The following is a 23,794-nucleotide window of genomic DNA, read 5'->3' as shown; positions in this document are numbered from 1 at the left end:
GAAATGGGTAAAAACTTCCAGAACTAACAGAAGATGCATTCAAATTAAGCAAGAATTAGTAACATGGGACTAAATGAACTGAGAGATTATTACAGTTTTGTGACTCTTATTTAAATCATTGCTGACTCTCCTAATGTTTACTCTTCTAGGATTAAAGAAACTTTCTCTTAATGATTTGGGGTGCCTGAGTGGCTCAGTCATTAAGGTCCTGGGATCCAGGCCTGCATCAGGCTCCCTGATCAGCAGAAAGCCTGCTTCTTCCTCTCCCACTCCCCCCTGCTTGTGTTTCCTCTCTCACTGTGTTTCTTGCTCCATCAAATAAATAAAATCTTAAAAAAACAAAAAGTCATCAATTATTTACAGAAATGCGATAAAATATTCATTTGTAAACAAAAGCATTTATGTAAAGCAGTACTTGGGGACCCTCAGTATTCCATCTGACATACTGAGTATGATGATTATGTGAACAACAAGCTGCTCCATCACTTAGCAGGAGTTCTTAGAGTTGACAATATGCCTAAGGGGAGAAGTCCATTCATAGAGAGAGGACAATTTCTTTCTTTTTTTTTTTTTTTTAAGATTTTATTTATTTATTTGACAGAGAAATCACAAGTAGGCAGAGAGAGAGAGAGAGAGAGGAGGAAGCAGGCTCCCTGCTGAGCAAAGAGCCCGATGCGGGACTCGATCCCAGGACCCTAAGATCATGACCTGAGCCGAAGGCAGCGGCTTAACCACTGAGCCACCCAGGCGCCCTTTTTTCTTTTTTTTTAAGATTTTATTTATTTGACAGAGAGAGCTCACAAGTAGACGGAGAGGCAGGCAGAGAGAGAGAGAGAGAGAGAAGAGAGAGGGAAGCAGGCCCCCTGCTGAGCAGAGAGCCCAATGCGGGACTTGATCCCAGGACCCTGAGATCATGACCTAAGCTGAAGGCAGCGGCTTAACCCACTGAGCCACCCAGGCGCCCCCACAGATAGAGGACAGTTTCTTACGGACCCTCTAGTACAATGCTCTTTGTGCATATTGAGCTTGGGAATGAATCCCTGATCAGGGCAATCATCAAGGCTCTTTCGCCTCTATTAAGCAGGGCCTCCCAGAATCCTTTATTGAATTCACCAATAAATTACAGCAAATTATTGGGAGACAAATCAGTCATAATCAGGCTATTATTCAGAGGCACATTCTACCCTTAAGTGCACGATACAAAACACAAAGGGAGAGATATGGATCCTAAAGCACAATTACAGAAAGCACTGCTTATTCTAGATCTTTTTAATTTAAATTCTAATTTTGAAACTCCAGCTAAAGAAAAACATTTTAAACCTTACTCCCCACCAAAAATGCCAGCCCAAGTACTCTGGAAGGACCCAAACATGGGCATTTGGCAGGGACCAGTAGAACTCATAACCATAAGCCTCATATGTGGGCAAGGTTATCCATGCTAGAAATGCTAAACATTACCATGGCCTGGCACAGCCAGAATCCAGGCCCTCAAAAGAGTCACCTGAATCTAGAAGCAAAACAGCTGGCTATCAGGTGCCTCCCCTGTACCCACAAGGCCAAATTCATGACCTGGGGAGACCTTAAGAAAATGACCCAGAAAGCTGAGGAGATTCTACAACAGACTAGTAAACCCTCTATTCCTGAAGACATATTCTTGGCTATGGTATCTGTACTTAACACCAGTTCTACCATGGTATGTATTCTTGTCTTTCTGCTGCCACCTAGGTGCTCCATGTCCTTTTATGGACCTGCAAATCTCCTTCTGGAAACCTGTTACTTGGGCAGATACCCCTTTTCCTATTTTTTTTAAAAAAGATTTTATTTATTTATTTGACAGAAAGAGATCACAAGTAGGCAGAGGGCCAGGCAGAGAGAGAGGAAGAGAAGCAGGCTCCCTGCCGAGCGGCGAGCCCGATGTGAGGCTTGATCCCAGGACGCTGGGATCATGACCTGAGCAGACGGCAGAGGCTTTAACCCACTGAGCCATCCAGGCACTCCCCCCTCACCCCCGCCTTTCCTATTTTCAACCATGCCACTATCCCTGTTAATCTTACCGAGAGGTTGGGAAGAATCCAAATCCATTAGCTTTCTGAATGAGGCATTATCTGACACCAGCAGACCCAAGTGCTTCTTAGGTCTACTCATTGCGGCTTTATCGTAGCTAACTCAATTATTACTCCCACTAGCCTGTAAGTTGCCTTTCTTCCTCACTCGGTTCACACTGATGCCTTTGTGGATCAGCTGGCTATTAATACTACAAGAGAATTTCAACTTCAACAAACTATCGATCAAAAATATTAGGACGTCTTCAACCAATGGGAGTTGCTATTGATTATCTTGGGAAAAAACAAGAAGTCTTAGCCTATTGGCAAGGCCTCTTATGTGACTGGGCTCACAAATCCACCTGTGTTACCCCCATGTCCCAGAACCAGACCATACATGATTGGGAACAGATAAAGAAGGAAATGCATGGATTAACTTCTGACGTTCAGTAGCTAAAGGATCAAATCCTCACCACATTGATGGTGGTAGGAAATCGTAAGCTTCATAGAGAAGCTCAGTGATCTAACAATCCGGAGTGGCTTAACCTAGCCACATGTTTCTCATGGGGATTCTTTGCTATTGTAATAATAATTACTATTTTTCTTCTCATCATAGTCTGCAAAACTAGAATAAATGCCCTATCCACCATCAGAGATGTGAAGCATATGTACACAGAGCAATGTCTCAAGAACTACTTGCTGCCACTTTAAAGAAACAAAAAGGGGGAGATGTGGGGATTAATGTAGAACATGAAATCAGCCATTAACACCTGGCTTGCTAAAACACAGAGCCCCTGAGGGTAGAGAAGGTTTTGGAGAAGGGTTTAGGCCTTTGGAATGCCAAGAGGACTACCTGTCCCCCGCCCCACCCCCAAGCTTTCTTAGCCCAGAACAGCCACTCTTGTGACCTAAGAGATGTATACATTGTCCCTTAGGCTATGTTTAGCAGAACTCAAAGAACACAAAGATTAGCATTTCATATCTTTCCCATAAAGGGATCTTCTTAATTCCTATAAGACCCCTTGCCACACATCATGTGCTTGAGAAACAGTGATAAGGATTTGTGATTTTGTGTGCCTGGTGGCTCAGTTATTAGGCAGCTGCCTTCAGCTCCGTGGTGGTTCCAGGATCCTTGGATCAAGCCCCCCACCAGGCTCCTTGCTCAGCAGGAAGCCTGCTTCTTCTTCTACCTCTCCCCTGTCAAATGAATAAACAAAATCTTAAAAAAAAAAAAAAAGGATTTGGGACTATCCTGAAGGACCAACCAATAAAAGCAGGAGTAAAGAAGCGCAAAGGGTCTTCATCTCTGAGCGTTGACCTCTTGCCTATCCTCTTTCACAGCAATAAACAAAAATTCTAGTTAGTTTATATACAGTGCAATTATTGGTTTCAAGAGAATTCAGTGATTCATCAATTACATGCAACACCCAGTGTTCATCACAATGCCCTCCTTAAAAAAAAAAAAAAAAAAAAAAAAAAAAAAAACAACAATGCCCTCCTTAAAACCCATCACCTATCTAGCCCAACCCTGACCCACATCCCTCCATCAACCTTCATTTTGTTCTCCACTGCTAAGTCTCATGGTTTGTTTCCCTCCTCCCTGCCCCAGATTTGTATATTTTATTTCTTTAATTCCACATATGAATGAAATCATATTGTATGTCTCTGACTTATTTTGTTTAGCATAATACACTCTAGCTCTATCCAAGTTGTTGCAAATGGCAAGATGTCAATCTTTTCAACGGCTGAGTAACATTCTATTGTGTATATACATACACACCACATCTTCTTTATCCATTCATCAGTCAGTGGATAACCACTGTCTTTCCATAGTTTGGCTATTGTTTATAGTATTAAACATTCTTTCCAGAAACAGGTAGTACCATATATGCACATGACACAAAATTCAAAAGGCACAAAAAAGGTGTACAATAAAAGTTGTCTCCTTTCTGCCCTAACTCCAGTACTCTAGTCTCCCTCCCCAATTTCTTGCGTATCATTCCAGAAATAGAATTCTGAGTACAGAGGACCTATTTCTTTTCCCACTAAAATATATCACATAGTTCCTTCTATATAGATAGGTGGAAGGCTCCCACTTCCTGTGGTACTTCAAAAAGGTCTAGATTCTAGAGCTCTCCAACTCTGCAGATTTTGATTTAGCAGGTGAAGCCTAGACCTGGGGTGGCAGGAGGGGGAGAGGGAGGAAAAAAAGGAGAGACAGAGGGAGAGTAGGGGAGGGACAGAGAGAGAGAAGGAGACTGTATGTGTTGGTTTTAAATTCCGTAGATGCTCTAATATGTAGTCAAGGTCAAAAAGTATGAATGGAAAACAGATCACTTCCACTTGGATTTTTCCATTTTAGTACCACAGGCACTAAATTGAACTCAAAATCCTATCTCCCACTCAAACGGCTCCTCATTCCTCACTTCTATTTTCAGTAATGGTATTCTCTCAATCATACAGAAATGAAATTTTGGCATGATCCTTCCTTACCAACTCTGTCCCTCAATTATTATTACATTCTCATTGTATCCTAGCAATTCTTTTTTAAAGTCTCCAATCTATTTCTTCCATATATTGCCTGCCACATCTGCCAACCCAATATCCTGTTCTGCCTACTGCTGTTAATCTGTCCTACTAATATACTATTCTGCCTAACTTCAGATTCTGCTGTTTATCTGCTGTTTATATGTTGTAAGCATATTTACAAATCCTACCATGAATACAGGCATGTTATCTATACAAGCTACCCTCATCTATAAATCTTCACAGCATTTTACTTCTTTCACCATACTTACTCTTCTCTTTAAGTACAGGAAGAAAGGATTATAGTGTAAAGAAATTAGTATTTCAGGTTCTGGAATCATCAATGTGAAGCTGAATCATGACTCTGGCACATACAAAGCGGTGAGACCCTTGGACAAATTAACTGACCTCTCTGAGCCTCAAGAGGAACAAATCATAAACGAAATACCAGTAAAGCAGATAAGATACTTAGCACCGGGCCAGCAAAGGGTAAACGCGCGACACCAGCTGCTATTATGTTTCCGTCATCTCCCTTCTTATACCATGAGCAATTTGTAAACAAATATCATGTCTCGTTAACTTTTGTATTCCCCATCACACTAAGCACGATTACATTTTTAGAAGAGTTTAATAAAACCATGTATTTAGCAACTGAGTGGTTATCAGTCTTCAGTCATAAACTTTTAATATCTCCTCACCTGGGTTCAAATTCTGCCCTCCAATTTTAACTACATGGTCTTGGGCATGTGTAATCCCTTACCTGGTTTATGGACTAATGAGATATGGAAAGCATTACATGGTGCTTACCACATAACACTCTAAACTGTAGCTATTATTTCTATGAAACAAAACTACTTTACTTAATATACTACAACCAATTACACCACTGTAACAACTTTTAACACAAAAACCAATCTTACATTTTAATTATTTTTTTTTTAAGATTTTATTCATTTATTTGACAGAGACAGAGATCACAAGTAGGCAGAGAGGCAGGCAGAGAGAAAGGGGGAAGCAGGCTCCCCGCTGAACAGAGAGCCCAATGCAGGGCTCGATCCCAGGATCCTGAGATCAAGACCCAAGCTGAAGGCAGAGGTTTTAACCCACTGAGCCACCCAGGTGCACCTTACGCTATATTTTTTAAGACTTATTTATTTATTTATTTATTTATTTGAGAGATGGCAAGAGACTACACATTGGGGGAAGGGCAGAGGAAGAGAGAGTCTCAAGCAGACTCCACACCGAGCATAAAGCCCAGCACTGGGCTTGAGCTCATGACCCTGAGATCACAATCTGAGCTGAAGCCAAGAGTCAGTTGCTTAACCAGCTATGCCACCAGGCTCCCCTAATCTTGCGTTTTAAAATTCAAATTATACATCTTAACTTTGTTGTTCATTTATTTTTTTGAAAGGTTTTATTTTAGAGAGAGAGAAAGAAGCAGCACAAGCGGAAGCAGCAGAGAATGAGGGAGAGAAAATCTCATACTCCCCACTGAGCAGGAAGCCTGATAACCCTGGGATCACAAACAGAGCAAAAACCAAGAGTAAGACACTTATCTGACTATGTTACCCAGGCGTCCATTAACTTTGTTTTTATTTTTATTTTTTTAAGATTTTATATATTTATTTGACAGAGAGAGATCACAAGTAGGCAGAGAGGGAGACAGAGAGAGAAAGGAGGAAGCAGGCATCCTGCAGAGCAGAGAGCCCGATGCGGGGCTTGATCCCAGGACCCTGAGATCATGACCTGAGCCAAAAGCAGAGGCTTAACCCACTGAGCCACCCAGGCAGCCCTTAACTTTGTTTTTAAAAAGGAAATTCAACTATACATTTCTATATTTAAAATGAAAATAAAGTATACACCAACAAGTCTTATCCTTTCTGTATGTCATTTTAGTACAAAATAAATTTTTAGAATTTTCATTTATTTATTTGAGAGAGAGAGTACAAGCGGGAGGGAGAGAGAAAAGCCCAAGCGGACTCCCCACTGAGTACAGAACCCTATGTGGGGCTCAACCCGACCCCAAGATCACATTCTGAGCCAAAATCAACAGTCGGATACTCAACCAACTGTGCCACCCAGACACGGCTAGTACAAAATAATTTTTAATCATATATCCCTTCTTCCATCTAGATTCAACAATTGAACTGTTTTGCAATCTTTCCTTGGTTTTTCTTTTCCTGTGCCATTTAAAAATAAATTGTAAACATCGTGACAGTTTACCTTGTGTATACTTCAACACGTAAAAAATGGTTAACATTTAAGGTCATTAAAAACAGCCTTTTTCTTTTTTTTCTTTTAAGATTTTATTTATTTGAGAGAGAAAGAGAGAGAGAGAGAATGAAAGGAGAGAGGTCAGCGGGAGAAGAAGACTCCCTGCTAAGCAGGGAGCCCGATGTGGCACTCCATCTTGGGACTCCAGGATCATGACCTGAGCCAAAGGCAGTCTTCTTTTTTAACAGGAAAGCCCATTTTTGTTTTTACTGGAGGCTCAAGTGGCACATGACAATTCATAAAATGGCTTCAGAGGTCAGGGGTAGAGGGGGTCACAAAAAATAAACTAGGGTGGGGAAGAAAGGAAATGGTGTAGGAGCTGGTTCCTTGTCAGCTTGATTTAGGGAAAGGAATCTGAGCAAGGATGAAACCCTTCCTTTAACTCTTAGTAGGGGAGAGAGAGAAAAAAAAAAAAAAAAGACTGTAGCTCTGGCTCTGAGCCTCAAGGAAAAAGGGGAAAAGCCATTGTTTTGATGTCATAAGATATGGGAAAGTAGGGGAAAGAGGGTGCCAGGTAGGGTAGAAGTCAACTGGAAATACTAGCAGATACCAGATGGTAGCTCTGGGTGTCCTTTGAGTTGGGAGTTGGAATCACTCCATTATGGTGGTGGGGGTCCCCACTGTTCACAGTGGGCTGAGGTCTCCTGGTCAGTGGGCCGCCTGGATCTAGGAAGCTGTTGCCATCACTGCTGCGAGGAGGGATAGTTCCGTGAGCTGACGCTCAGAATGGGAACCATCAGTGTAGCCTTAGGTGGGCTTGGTCTCACCATCCCACCTTCTGTGGGAGGCCACTGGGGATGGAAAGATCTTTAGTACCTGGGCTAAAATCTAGGTGGGAGAACCCATTATTTCTCTGCTGACTGTTCCAGGTAGAAGAACCAACAACTGGTATTTATTACATTCTTTCAGTAATATGCTGTTTTTTTAGGGGATGGGGAGGACACAAAATTCAAGAATTCAAAGCAAGATAAATAAAAATATTTTATTTGTTTATTTCAGAGAGGGAGGCGGGGAGTGAGAGAGGGAGAGAGAGAATGCGGGGGTGGGGCAAGGGGAGGAGAGAGAATCTCAAGCAGACTCCACTCTGAGCACGGAGCCCAATGCAGGGCTCGATCCCACCACTGTAAGATCACAATCTGAGCCAAAACCAAGAGCTGGATCCTTAACCTACTGCGCCACCCAGGCACCACAGGAAAAAAAAAATTTTTTTTAATCCAAAAAAAGTAAATAAAAAAATAAAATAAACAAAAGCATTTATTGAGTTCCTTGGAGGCTAAAAAATGTGTACTTTTATTGAACAGAGGACAATTAATGAGATGACGGTTACTGCTTTCTAGTTTGAAATGAATGTTAATACCTGGGCTACAAGAGCAATGAAGCCATAAAAGAATCTTCCTCATCTCCTGACCTAAAATTAGGGTAAGAGCCAAATGAGAAAGCAGGAAGACTATATAGGTTGCCCACCACTTATATGCTGTTCACAGAATAATTGCTTAGATATGCAGGTGTTCTGTACCCATTCAGAGTCTTAAGATAGTGGGTACTTAATCTTTATTGAATAGAGAGGAGACAAGACGTTAGGAGAGCAGTGCTTCTCCCTATTTTCTTGATTTTTTTTCTGTATGAAAAGAAATTAAGTACTGTTAATTTCTGAGACAGGGTGATCTATTTGATTAGCACATCAAGAGAATATTTAATAAAGTGGGGACATTTAATAACCACTCCACCCTTCTTCCTCTTGGGCTTAGGCCTGACTATACCCTGAGTAAGCGTTCTTCTAGGCCTTAGTCAAGCCTCATCTGGACTGGGATCTTCCTAATTCTGGGATTATTCTGAAACTACTTGGTTCTGTCCTCTAAGCAACTTTTATTAATTAGAAAAGTGGTATTTTAGCCTCCATCTGCCTGTATCTACAAAGGGATGAGATTTATGGGGAAACCTCAACAGAAAACAGTAAAACCAACCTTTTTCTACTTAACAGCTTTCTCTTATTCTTTTTTCCCCTAATGAGCGACAGAATTAGCAGAGAAAAAGAACCAAGAGAAAACTCTGAGAACTCCCATCGCCAATCTTCTCACTATAATAGCATGTGTATAGTAGGTTGTCAAACTTGATAAATGAGTAAGTTAACTGGGATATTCAAATGGTCTGTTTAAGACCTAAATTAAAGACATACCAGAAGTATAAAAACTCTTCTGAACTTCATTTTTGTTACAGAAACATACTTAACAAAATGTGATCCTTTTAATTTTCTAACTTAAAGCAAATGAAATCACAATTGGTGGTATCAAATGAGGTAATTTTTTGTGCTTAACATGCAAATACCAATTCAAATCCACAAATCATCTGTTCTTAAACTAATGATTCTGCAAAAAAAAATTTTCATTCTTTGCATTTCTCTACAAAATGCTAAATTCCAATATTTCATAGGTTTAAAATAAAAAAGCAATTTTTCTTCATGGTTCTTAGCTATAGTAACCAGTGAAGAACATATGAGCAAAGCTCTACCATATACCAAAGACTAGAAACAGATTATTCATTTGTATCTCAGGAACTTTATATGAACACTGTTACTCAATGAAACATTTTAAAGTAAGTACAAGGAATATTTAAAACACTACCTAAAACAAGAATATTTAAGCAAAACATTAAATGCTAACGGTTAGTTTTTACTACTCAAAGGAGAACAGACTGGGTATAGACACATAGGTGATAAGTCACAAAATTCTAACCCATTAATGAATTATAATACTCTTAGATCTATATCTTCCTTCAATATAGTCAGTAAAGTTTTAAGGCTTACCTTCTTCTGTTTCTACTGGCTGCTGAGACAGAATTTTAAGAAGAACTGGGTTTTTCCACACCCCTTCCTTGGTAACATGAACCAGTATTTGTAGGTTATTATTCCCAAATTCCAATAATGCATCATGTGACTCCTAAAACAAAAACAGCATATCCAGAAAATAGGCTAATAAGCAATGTGAAAAATAGTTTTGCCTTTTCAATGTATCTGAAATCTACAAAAGGAACTACTATCTTGCATTTCCTAAAAAGAAATAAGCAGGAAAAAAAACTCCTCAAAGCTTTGTGAATTCTATTACTATTTTCTTTAAAAAAAAAAAAAAAAGAAAGAAAGAAAGAAACTAGAATGTATTCACTAAATTAAAGGGCACCTTTAAAATGTTTTCCTATGGGGCACCTGGGTGGCTCAGTGGGTTAAGCCGCTGCCTTCAGCTCAGGTCATGATCTCAGGGTCCTGGGATCAAGTCCCGCATGGGGCTCTCTGCTCAGCAGGGAGCCTGCTTCCCTTCCTCTCTCTCTGCCTGCCTCTCTGCTTACTTGTGATCTCTCTCTGTCAAATGAATAAATAAAATCTTTAAAAAAAATAAAAAAAATAAAAAAAAAAATAAAATGTTTTCCTAAATTCTCCTTAGGTAAAATTATGACAATTGAATTTACAACCTCACATTACTAAATTATTTTAGGCCACTGTACAGCTTTCTTTTAAAGGATTCTACAGTACTCACAAAGGCAATTCCTTCTAATAGAAGTATTACTTAATGAGGCCAAGTGATGTATTTTTTCAATGTTTAAATTCTTCTATCAAATGACATTTTAAATGAAAAGTGGCTCTATCTAAAGTCATGGAAAGCCTAGGTTATTAGCTCATTCAATCTCAGAAAACAAATATAATTGCCAATAGTTTGTTCTTCAAAATATTTATGTACACAAAGCGTCAAGAGAAAGGGATCAGAAATTTAACTTGACATATATTATTAAGTTTATGTCTCCACTGTCCTCTATTACTAGTGAGGATTGCTGATTGTTCCCATATTCTAAAATTTTAGTTTTTTTTTTTTCTCATTTTAGAATGCTGAAATTCTCATGAAACATTAAGCTTCCATTTATAGCAATATTCTTTGGAAAATATAAGTTAATGATGTTCACAGACCAAAGAATATAATCTTATATTCACTTAAGTGAAATATAAAAAAATAAAATTCATTTTTTCCCATAATTTTAGTGTCAAAATTGTAGGTTTTTAACACATGCACTCCCAATATGCTGTTACCTTCTCAAGAGAAAGGTTTTAAAATTTAGAACTGACACAGAAAGTGTTATTTCCAATTAACAGTTTACTAAAAGCAGTATTCAACCAATGTTGCAATTTTTCCTTTAAGGGCTTGAACTCTCTTCAGGCTTCTTTCTCCTTAACTTAAGATAACACGCATTTATTCTACAATGAAAATGAGGATTCTATGTAAAAATTTCAGAATTTGCAGTGTCTGATTACCTTATATGTAAATTATATGTAATATTTAATAGACCCATATCATCACACTTTGGCAGGAAATAATACCATCCACGATGATACACAGAAACTAAAATGAAAGACCAGAGTCTGGGTTAAAAATAAAAACAGCTTTCTGTTTTTCATCTGTTCAAAATACAGTGTATTCTGCATAAGAATGATGTGTATAATTCTTTGTTACCAACAGGTATATATTACAGCAAAGTTACTTTTTTAAAATTTTTTATTTTTATTTTTTTTTAAAGATTTTATTTATTTATTTGACAGAGAGAGATTACAAGTAGGCAGAGAGGCAGGCAGAGAGAGAGAGAGGAGGAAGCAGACTCCCCACCGAGCAGAGAGCCCGATGCAGGACTCGATCCCTGGACCCTGAGATTATGACCTGAGCCGAAGGCAGTGGCTTAACCCACTGAGCCACCCAGGCGCCCCAGCAAAGTTACTTTTAAAGGGTAATATTAAAATCTTTTAAAACTATGGTAGAATTTTAAGAATCATTTTAAAACTTAAATTTGTTTCTTTTTTTTTTTTTTAAGATTTTATTTATTTATTTGACAGACAGAGATCACAAGTAGGCAGAGAGGCAGGCAGAGAGAGGGAGGGGGGAAGCAGGCTCCCTGCTGAGCAGAGAGCCCAATGCAGGACTCGATCCCAGGACCCCGAGATCATGACCTGAGCCGAAGGCAAAGGCTTTAACCCACTGAGCCACCCAGGCGCCCCAAATTTGTTTTTTTTAAGGTAAAAAATATACAAGTCCACATCCTGAAATCTGTAATAAAGAAATACTAGCTCAAGAAGTTTAACTTAGTACTATTTACAATAAATTACAGAGATCTGGCCAAATAACTTATGGTGCAACCACGTAACAGAAGTGCAGGCAATCATCAAATAAGGGAGAACTACAAACTTAGACATACATCCATGACAAAATTAGGTTTAAAAAAGTTGCAAAAAATAGGACCTCGTTTTTGTTTATTAGAAAATCCATTTCAGGGTTTATTTTCATATCCATAGGCAAAAGATCTGGAGGGTTACATAAAATGAACATAGTGAATGAGAGTGTTCTGTCTGCAGCCTGCTCTGATAAAACTATTCTCTTACCAAAACGTTCCTCAAAACTATCTGCTGCCTTGTTCATTTATCACTAAAATAAGAAAACTGCAGGGCTTTTACCTTTTAGATTTCAACAGGGACCATGTCTTAGATTTATCTGTACCTCTACTGAAATTCATTTTATTCAACACATATTCAAAAATACATCCTATCTGATAAACAGTGGAAAAAGTTACACAGGTAGAGAGAAAAGGCAAGTATTTTATGTAGGCATATGATCTAAGAAAGTAATAAAGAAATAAGACCGTATTCTCTCTGCAAAGAATACTATTATAAATAAACAGTAACAACCCAAACAAGAATAGTAAGATTTGCCCTTCTAGACCTTTGTATGCCAGGACAAAACTACTAGCAGGCCTCAAAACACAGTGTGACAAGGTGATTTTACCAGCTGTATGAGTATGTGAGGAATTAGGATCACATTATAGGGATTAAAATAGGCCAAGGACAGGACCAAAAAAAAATCCTCTTTTCCCCAAAACAAAAAGATTAACATTATTATCATTTCATTTTGGGTTATATATCCCAAAGGAAAGAAATGTCCAGATAATGAAGTATGTATGTTAATATACAAATCTTTACTTGTGCCTACATCAAACAGGTACAGACTACTAGAGTTTGTGTCCCAAGAAGTAGCTGGCAAAAAGCAAGCTCTGGGTATAAATCCTTTGGGCAAGCTAATTAATATTCTCTATGCCTGTCTCCCTGTTTGTAAATGGAGATTCAAATGATCCCTACATTATAAGGTTTGTAATTTGATTACAAGACACAAAACACATAAAAGAAAGCAGTATTTAGTATACAGTGATAACGAATGACAGCTATTACTATTGTGTGTATTTTTTAGAACAGTTTTTCTGTATCAATGACATGCAAATTTGCCTCCTGTAGTATTTTCCTCCTATCCAATTCTACCCTCCATAACTTGCTGCTTTCTGATGTACTTACCTATTAAGGAAGCTGATAATCAAGCCAATATGAGAGCCAATGTAGCTCTTCTGTAAGTAAAATGCATGAATAGAATCTATGATGACTATTTTGGTTGTCTGAGGGACTCATTATGCTAGACACAATCTCTGAAGTGTTAGGGGAAAATTACTAGATAAGTGTACTCAGAATGATCCAAATACTGTTACTTTATAACTACATACAATTTTATATTTATAATAGCTTTATTCTGTCTAAAAACTTTGCTTTTGTTTTTAAACTTTGTTTCTGAGTAATGAAAACTTGTGTTCATTCCTAAGCTATACAATGGCTAACAAAACCAAATGAAAGACAAAAACAATTTTTAACACATCCCTTCATTTGGAAGACCTCTTTCTCAAAATTTCATGAACTGAATACCAATATACAATGTACTTGTTTTTCTTCAAAATTTTCCATTTGAGTTTGCTGGGAGAAATTAAGTAGGTGTCTTGGATATCTTAACAAAGACTTTTTCAGCCCAAATCAACTCACCTGTAGAGACTGAAGGAAGAGTACCCAGACTTCACATGGCAGTTCACTTTCAGACACTGAAAGCAGTAATTCAAAACAACTCCTATAATGTAAAATAATGAAGTCAGTATATAAATGTGGCTATACACATATCAAATACAGTATGATAATGATATTGTATATGTTTCACATTTTTTTGAAATTTGCTTCTTACTCTTTAAAATTTTCTTTAACGTAGTTATATTGGCTTTTCAACTTTAAAAAAGAGAAAAGAAGAAAAGCCAGGAGGCATTATAAGGACACTGTGGCTTTAAAACATTTGGAAAATAATATATTCCCTCTAGAAATCATATTCCAAGCAGTTTTATTTAGTTTATTAGGATATAGGAGGGTACTCAAATAGGAACCATTCTGATTCCAGAAGACAAAAACAGGAGCTCATGCTACTGTCAATTCAGCTGATAAGGAGATAAATATATGTAACTATCATGTGTGTAGGCTCTTGTCACTTGCAAAGGAACAGAAAGATTGGCAAGATCATTTCTCTACTTATAACATATCAAGACCACCCAGACTAGAAGTTATCCTCCCAAACAATCTGTAAGCTAAACAAATCTAAAAATTGAATAGCTGTTATACCTCTTCAATTTGCAGATGAAAATTACGTGAAAGGTATAATTTTATTTGCTAATAGGCAGCCAAATATTAAAACAGCAGCTAAATTATTATTGACTCAGGCTGGTAATCTTATATATATCCTAATATTTTCTGCTAGTAAAATTTTCTTAGTTCCAATAATCTAACTGAACTGCAGAATTTCATAGTATTTCCCCTCAAGGTGATCCTCAAAGACCACTACAGTTTCCAGATACTCTTGTTAGTTATACTGATCTATACCTAAATAAAGAAACTGTATCATTCTTGGATGCTAAACCTGAGTGAGAAGAGACTCTGGAGGCAATTAAAGATTATGTTGATTATGCTGTCTGGCTAGAGCTTCACTTGTACTTAATCTCCTAGGAACCAGAGTATGAAGACTCAGAGCAAAGAAAATTTCATTCGAAAGTATGACTTCTGGTGCTCTGAATAATGGGATTTCATAGTAAAGAGAAGTCAGACAAACATTACAACCTAAGTACTCAATTTTAACAGTGACTTAAGTACTTCAACTTACAGTACTAATCTGCCAAGCACTAAGAGGACATCTTCACATTCAGTAGTTAAATATGGGCGTGCACTGGCAAAGCTTTGGATGGCAAGTCGATATACCTCCAGAAGATACACCATATGTTCCGAGGCATTCTTGTTGCTTGCATATTGCAATAAGGTCTAAAAAATAAAATTAAAGTATTAATTAAACAATAAAAACAATGAAACAGACAGTCTCTGTTCTCAAATACGTGGTTGCTCCCCTTTTTTCCTAATAAATGCATACAATTTTTTAGTCTCTGATTTGTTTAGAGGATTCTATTTTCCATCACTTCATTAACTGATTCTACTGAGTTAAAGAAAAATCAGAACTGCTATTCTGACACGAGAATAAATCTAAGAGTAAAGCCATAAAATATCTAAGGCTGTTCTCACTAGAGGTCTGGGAGTTTCAATCTCTGAAATTCAATAATGAGTTTCACTAATACATTAAATTGAGCCCCAACCATGTGCCAAGGATCCGAGAATAAAACAGTGATCCCTGCCTTCTTCAAAAAGACACTTATTCCTGAGTATGACCTCAGCTGTGTAACTCCACAAAATCCATTTTTTTCCTACATAAAGAGAATTGATTTGGCTTAATTTACACTAACCAATTTATGAAAGAATGATATTATACTTGTATTTTTAACTACTTTTATTTTTAAAAATTAATTTGTAAAAATTTTTTAAAATTTAGAAACACATTCTGACTGGGCTAATCCTAACTCTTTGACTGGGGCTACTTCTATAGGAAAGTCTTATTTACAAAGGCAGCTTTATCTTGAGTGAATTACATGTGATTTGAATTCATTACCACCACCACCACCCCCCCACGGAACAATTTCTTCAAAAAATTCTAACTTCTTGTCTTTAATTTTTTTGCCCAAAGAACTACAAATAGCTGTGGTAGCATTGCAGGATTCCACTGGATTCTCTGCAATTTTAGTTTCCAAAGTAACAGTCCCTATCTCAGTTCCAATAATTAAGAATAGCCTTGATTACTTTAAAAAAAAAAAAAAAGAATGATAAACAATTATACCATAGACAATAAAAACACTTAGCTGGATTATCTGATTATAATACTAGATTACCTGGTCTTTGCATACCTGAATGATCAAGCCATTTATTTTAGGATAGCAATTCAATTAATTACCTTGCTACCCTACCACATTTTAGAGATGTGAGCTCCTTCCATATTTTCAGAAGAGCATGATGTCCTCATCTGATCAAATCCCAAATTTTAATAAAAAAAAAAAAACCTTAATAACAGAGGATCATAAAATTCACCCCATAACAATCCTTTTTGCAGCTAAATGAGTACAAAGAAGGAACAATAAGCATAAGAATATGTGCTTATCTGTTATATAAATAAGAGTTTATATAATCTCTGTTAAGAAATTTATTAAAATCTCTGTTAGAAACAAAGCTTGTTTCAAGTCACCAAATTACTTATTGTCTGCACTGGTTAATCTAAAACCAAAGAACTTGACAAATTTATATGCAATATCAGATTTTATGTTCCCTGAGGTCAGATATTATGTGTTATCAATCTTCACAAGCCTAACAATTCTCCACCCACTTCTACCACCACAGAACATTCTCAAGTCTCACTAAATCTTTGCTTATCCATCCACCATTTTATTCACTGGACAAATATTTATGGAGAGCCTACTCTAATCCTACACTGCTAAGTGCTAGGGAAAAAGACATGGGGGGGCCTATCCTCATGGAGCTTTCAGAATTAGTCAACACAGACTGACAGTTGAAACCACACATGGAAATTAACCAGCTGGTGCCTGAAGTATACAAAGAGAAAGGTACAGTGCATACAGATGAGGTGGGTCTTTCCAGTCCACCTTCCCACTCAGAATTTTCCTGACACCATTCTAGTATCTTCTGACCCAATCGTTCCATTAAGACTTCTTCTACAAGTTACACAATTTCAAAGATCCAATACCCCATGGGTATTTATGTTTATAGCTTGCCCTATATTGACTTATACATTCTTAAGTTCCTGAATCTTTTCACCCTCATGTATTAGTCCAATTAAACAGGTCTCCTTTAATATATTCATTATGACATATTGTGAGCATTTAAAGAATTACTGGAACAATTTTCTTCACTATAACCTTTTTTAAAAATTCAGGATTAAGTTAAATGAATTATAGCCATCCATGACATTCCATCAGAAGCAGTAGAGAAAAAGGGAGGTCTTATTTCTTCTTACAATTTAAATTTTAGACACCAACAAAACTGAAAGAGAAAGGGAAGGTAAATAATAAATTCCACTCTGGGGCGCCTGGGTGGCTCACTCCAGTGCCCCTCCCCTCATCCGAATTCTATCTATATTCCTCACTACATGGTTTCAAAGAGATTGGCAGCATCCTTAACTATTTTCTAAAAATATCAAAGACGGAGCATTTCTTTCTTCTTAAGTTTATTTATTTATTTAAAGTAACCTCTACACCAAGCATGCTCAAACTCACGACCCCAAGATCAAGAGTCGCATGCTCTTCCACCTGAGCCAGCCAGGAGCCCCATAAGAGGGAGCATTTTACAGAATGGTCAAATTTGTATCGCAATTTAAAACTCAAATGGTGCAGCACCTTGGTGGCTCATTCAGTTAAGTGACGCATCCAACTCTTGATTTCAGTTCAGGTTGTTGATCTCAGAGTCTTGGGACTGAGCCCCAGGTAGGCCTCCACACTCAGCAGGGAATCTGTTTGAGATTCTCTCCCTCTCCATGCTCTACTGCATGTGTGTGCATGTTCTCTTTCAAAATAAATCAATCCTTTTCAAAAATGTCATTAAAAATAATAAAATAATAGGGCGCCTGGGTGGCTCAGTGGGTTAAGCCGCTGCCTTCGGCTCGGGTCATGATCTCAGGGTTCTGGGATCGAGTCCCGCATCGGGCTCTCTGCTCTGCAGGGAGTCGGCTTCCTCCTCTCTCTCTCTCTTCCTGCTTCTCTGCCTACTTGTGATCTCTCTCTGTCAAATAAATAAATAAAATCTTTAAAAAATAATAATAATAATAATAAAATAATAAATAAAACTGAAATGGTTCAAGATGAATATTCCCAATGGAATACTCCTAGTATTTTTGAACACATAGTATAAGCTAGGCATTCTCCTAGGAGCTTTACATGCTACTAACACAATTTACAACAACCCTGTGAACTAGGTGATTTATCACCAGCCCATTTAAAAAATGAGGAAACAGAGGCACCTGGATGGCTCAGTTATTAGAACATGCAAGTCTTGATCTTGGGGTTTTAAGTTCAATCCCCACACTGGGTGCAGACATTACTTTAAAAAAAATTTTTTTTAAATGAAAAAACAAAAACACAGACAGATTATTTGTCCAAAGTCAACCAGTAATTAACTGCTGGATTCAGGATTTAAATTTGAATTCAGGGTCATCTGGCTCCAGAGCCCACACTTTAGGCTTTGCTTTAGGTCTTCTCAGAAAGCACAATTCTACGACTATTTTAAGTGTACTTTTAAATTCTGCTTTCTTCCCCCTACACACTATCTTTAATATTTTGCAGCAAGCAGTATCATGGAAGTGACTGCTTCTGGTAAGGTTTTGCAGCAATGGAGCTGACTGACATACTGGTGGTTCACAAAAAAATGAAAAGAGGTATCTGGTATTTATCATTAAAGCTACATGTCCTGTGGCAAAAGGAAATCATCACTTTTTTTTTTAAGATTTTAATTACTTATTTGACAGAGAAAGACACAGAGAGAGGGGAATACAAGCAGGGGAGTGAGAGGGAGAAGCAGACTCCCCACTGAGCAGGGAGCCGGACATGGGGCTCAATCCCAGGACCCTGGGACCATTACCTTAGCCGAATGCAGACGCTTAATGACTGAGCCACCCAGGTGACCCAGAAATCGTCACTTTTAATAATAGAAGAGGATTTGCATTATTTCAAATTTTGCACATGAAGTGAGAAACCTTATAGATTTTAATTTTCAACATAGCAGAATTTCCACAATTAAATAAATTTGAGTAAAATGTGACTGCGCCATGACAAACAGGCTTCCAGCAAGACAAAGTTTGGCTTCTGCAGTATGGGTCAAGTTTGAAAAAGCAAAAGTAAGAGGAACAGGAGGACTCCAAAGAGACAGCAACATTGAACAAAGTCAGAAATGACTAAAACAAATGGGGTCAAATGGTAACAAGACTTAATAACACCCAGTGAGGAAACAATGGAGGCTTCCCATGAAGAGACTAAGCTGGGTGTGAGATGAAATAGAAGGGGAGGAAAATGGTTGGCTGCTAACACACAGAAGTGTGTTAAGTCAACTAAAACCTTTAAGTCTTTCACATATGTTGCTACTGAGCCCCACCTCATATTTTCCATACTGGTTATAGTTGGTTTGACTTATTACTCTATCATATCTACCTAACTCAACCATCCTGATTAAACTTCACTGGATTCAATCCATCATCCCAGCCTACCAAGGTTATTTTTAGATAATGATTCTGCCATAAGATTTAACTACTCTTCTTGAATCTTTCCATTTTGAATTCTAATACCTTTTATTGTTTTGTCATAAAACTAGTATCATTTACTGTTTTAAAAATAGAGAGATGGAGGGGCACCTGGGTGGCACAGTGGGTTAAGCCTCTGACTTCCGCTCAGGTCATGATCTCAGGATCCTGGGATCGAGCTCTGCGTTGGGCTCTCTGCTCAGTGGGGAGCCTGTTTCCCCCTCTCCCTCTGCCTGCCCCTCTGCCTGCTTGTGATTTCTCTCTGTCAAATAAATAAATAAAATCTTTTTAAAAACAGAGAGATGGAGAAGTAGAAATAAAAATATCAAGAATCCTTACTCTCATTCGGGTAATAGACCACTGTTAAGAAGTAATACTAAGTTTGAAAGGGTTTTTGTTTTTGTTTTAATAATGCCTCAATAGAACCATTTTAGTGGCATTATACTACACATTGTTTTATAAAATTTTCTCCAACATCAGTATGTTATTGCTGCATGGCCTGTGTTGTGTACCACAATTTATTATCGAATTCTCTGCTTCTGGACATTATGGTTTTAATTGTGCATTATTATAATGTTGAAAGCACTGTTCCAACTTCTTCCATGTACCCATGACAATTTTCTCAAGGTAATATCCTATAAATGGAATTCCTGGGTCAAAGGATGCATTATTTTTTAAGGCTTCACATAATGTCAAATTGTGCTCCAGAAAATTTGTTCCAATTTACATTCCTATTATTAGTGTTAAGACAGTGACAAATTGAAAGTTGTCAAAATTATTGTATATTATAATCTAAATATAATTTTTTGAGTATCAACTGGATAGGAGAAATACAATTATTTTGTTTATTCAATTTACAATCATTTCAATACTGGTGAGGCTGTATAAAATTTTCATATATTTCTTTTATGAAATCATTTTAAAAAATTACCATAGCAGAGTACCTGGGTGGCTCAGGAGGTTAAGTGGCTGCCTTCGCCTCGGTCATGATCCTGGGGTCCTGGGATCAAGCCCCACAATGGGCTCTCTGCTCAGCAGAGAGCCTGCTTCTCCCTCACTCTCTGCCTGCTGCTCTGCCTATCTCTCTGTGCTCCTGTGCTCTCTCTCTCTCACCAAATAATAAATAAAATCTTTAAAAAAAAAAAACCACCATAACATCTATACAGTGTCTTCATCTGAGTTACTAATAACAGTAAGGAAGAAAGCTTGGATGAGGACAGTTCCAATAGTTAATCTTCCAAAGAGGAAGAAACGTTCTCTAATTCATTCTATGAGGCCAGCATTATTCTGATACCAAAACCAGACAAAGACTAAAGAAAACTACACATCAATATCCCTTAAAAGCAATGATTAAAAAAAAAAACAAAACCAACAAAATACTAGTAAACTAAAATCAAGGATATTTTTAAATGCATTAGATACCATGACCAAGTGGGATTTATTCCTGGAATGCAATAATGATTAACAGAATAAAGAGGTAAACCCTCAAGATCACTTCAACTAGTGCAGAAAGAGCATCTGAAAAATTCAACAACTTTTCAAGATAAAAAACAATCAACAAACAAGGAACAGATGGAAACTATCTCAACATAAAATATAATCATAAATGAAAAACCCACAGCTAACATTAAACTCAATAGTGAGACTGAAAGCTTTTCCTTTAAGACTGAGAAAAAAAGGGATGCCTGGGTGGCTCAGTGAGTTAAGCATCTGCCTCCTGCTCAAGTCATGATCTCAGGGTCCTGGGATGGAGTCCGGTATTGGTCTCCTTGCTCAGTTGAGGGTCTGCTTCTGTCTGCCACTCCCCCTACTTGTGCTCACTCTCTCTGACAAATAAATAAATAAATAAAATCTTTTTTCAAAATGCCCACTTCCGGGGCACCTGGGTGGTTCAGTGGATTAAGCCGCTGCCTTCAGCACAGGTCATAATCTCAGGTTCTGAGATCCAGCCCTGCATTGGGCTCTCTGCTCACTGGAAAGCCTGCTTCTCCTCTCCCCTCTACCCCCGCCTGACTCTCCGCCTACTTGTGATCTCTCTCTCTGTCAAATAAATAAAATCTTAAAAAAAAATTTTTTTTTCAGCCTTTAAAACTAAATTAATTAATTAATTAATTAAAAAATTAAAAAACTCCCACTTTCACCAATTCTATTTAAGACAGTACTGAAGCCTAGTGAGAGCAATTCCGCAAGAAAAATAAAAGGCACCCAAATCTGAGAGAAAGTAGAAGCTCCACTGTCTGCAAACTACATGACTGCATATGTAGAAAATGATAAAGATTCCACATTAAAAATCAACAGTGAGAATTCAGAAAACTTGCAGGATACAAAATTAACACACAAAAATCAGCTGATTTTTATACAATAACAATGAATAATCCAAAAAGTTAACTATTTCATTTATAGTAATATCAAAAATATAGTTAGGAATAAATTTAACCGAAGAGACTTGCACACCGAAAACTATGAAACTTTGCTGACAGAAATCAAAGACACAAATAATGGAAAGACATGACATGGAAATGTTAACAGACTAGGAAACTTAATAATGTTAAGATGCCAATACTACCCAAAGCAATCTACAGATTCAATGCAATCCCTATCAAAATCTCAATTACTATTTTTTTTTTTTGCAGAAACAGAAAAATCTGTCCTAAAATTGTTATGGAATCCCAAGGGACCCTGAATTGCCAAAACAATATTGAAAAGAGGAACAAAGTTATAGATCTCACGTTCCCTGATTTCAAAATCTACTACAAAACCAGAGTAATCAAAGCACTGTATACTGCAAGAAGACAGACATAGAGACCGATGGAACAGAGAGCCCAGAAACAAACCGTTACATGTATGGTCAATGAGTTTCCCCAAGGGTGCCAAAACCATTCAATGAGAGAAAGGGCAGTCTTCTCAACAAACAGTGTTGAGAAACTAGGTATCCATACACAAAAGAATTAATTAGACTCTTACCCTATACCATCTATAAAAATTAATACAGATCAAAGAGCTAAATATCGTAGAGGGGCACCTGGGTGGCTCGGTGGGTTAAACCTCTGCCTTCGGCTCAGGTCATGATCCCGGGGTCCTGGGATGGAGCCCCACATCGGGCTCTCTGCTCAGCGGGGAACCTGCTTCCCTTCCTCTCTGCCTGCCTGCCTCTCTGCCTACTTGTAATCTCTCTCTGTCGGATAGATAAATGAATAAAAATCTTAAAAAAAAAAATCTTAGAAGAAAACAAAGGGGGAAAAGCTTCATGACATTGGATTTTAAAATGATTTCTTAAGTAAGACACCAAAAGCATGGGTGACAAAAGTAAAAACAAACAAATTGGATTATATCAAAACTTAAAACTTGTATACCCCCAAGGGGCACTATGAACATGGTAAAAAGGCAACACAAAGAACAGGAGAAAATATTTGTACATTATGTATCTGCTAAGTGATATATATATAGCAGTCTTGGGGCACCTGGGTGGCTCAGTCATTAAGCATCTGCTCAGGTCATGATCCCAGGGTCCCTGGATCAAGCCCTGAATCGGGCTCCCTGCTCAGTGGGAAGCCTGCTTCTCCCTCCCACTCCCCCTCTTGAGTTCCCTCTCTTGCTGTGCCTCTCCCTCTGTGTCAAATAAATAAATAAATAAATAAAATTTTTTAAAAGCCTTAAAATTCAACAAAAAAACAAACAACCCAACTAAAAATAAGCAAAGGATTTGAACAGGCACTTCTTTAAAGAAGATACACAAATGGCCAAAAAGCACGTAAAAACATGCTTAACATTACCTATTAAGAAATGCAAATCAGGGAGTGGCATGCCTGGGTGGCTCAGTTAGTTGAGTGCCTGACTCATGATTTCATCTCAGTCATGATTTCACAGGTCATGAGATCCAGTCCTGCATTGGGCTTCATACTCAGTGGGGCAGTCTGCTTGAGATTCTCTTTCCCCCTCCCCCAGCTCATGCATATGTGTGCTCTCTCAAATAAATAAATAAATAGATAGATAGATAGATAGATAGATAAATAAATAAATCTTTTAAAAAAGAAGAAGAGGAGGAGGAAGAAGAAGAAATGAAAATCAGGGACACCTGGGCAGCTCAGTTGGTTTGGTTTTGGCTCAGGGTTGTGAGATCGAGCCCTCCATTGGGCTCCACACTCAGGGCTAGTCTCCTTGAGATGCTCTTTCACCCTCTCCTTCTGCCCCTCTGCCACACCCGTGCTCTCTCTTTGAATAAATTAAATCTTTTAAAAATGCAAATCAAAATCACACTGAGATAACCACTTTATACATTAGGATGGCTATTACCAAACAACACAAATCAAAAACAGAAAATAGTAAGTAATGGGCGCCTGGGTGGCTCAGTGGGTTAAGCCGCTGCCTTTGGCTCGGGTCATGATCTCAGGGTCCTGGGAT

The 23,794-nt window shown here is 37.8% G+C and overlaps 1 protein-coding gene across 1 annotated transcript in view; it reads right to left on the bottom strand.

The window, feature by feature from the left end:
• The window catches only part of RLF (RLF zinc finger), a 96,906-nt gene that overhangs the window by 49,430 nt on the left and 23,682 nt on the right, over positions 1-23,794 (bottom strand). Inside the window, exons 2-4 of the mRNA XM_082687061.1 lie at positions 14,879-15,033; positions 13,726-13,807; positions 9,646-9,778 (exon numbers count right to left, since the gene is read on the bottom strand). Coding sequence (XP_082543187.1) covers positions 9,646-9,778; positions 13,726-13,807; positions 14,879-15,033 — 370 coding nt within the window. The remainder of the gene's footprint in view (positions 1-9,645; positions 9,779-13,725; positions 13,808-14,878; positions 15,034-23,794) is intronic.

This window comes from Mustela nivalis (genome assembly GCF_964662115.1).
Source record: "Mustela nivalis genome assembly, chromosome: 10".
Taxonomy (NCBI): domain Eukaryota; kingdom Metazoa; phylum Chordata; class Mammalia; order Carnivora; family Mustelidae; genus Mustela; species Mustela nivalis.
This window is presented reverse-complemented; position numbering and strand designations above follow the sequence as displayed.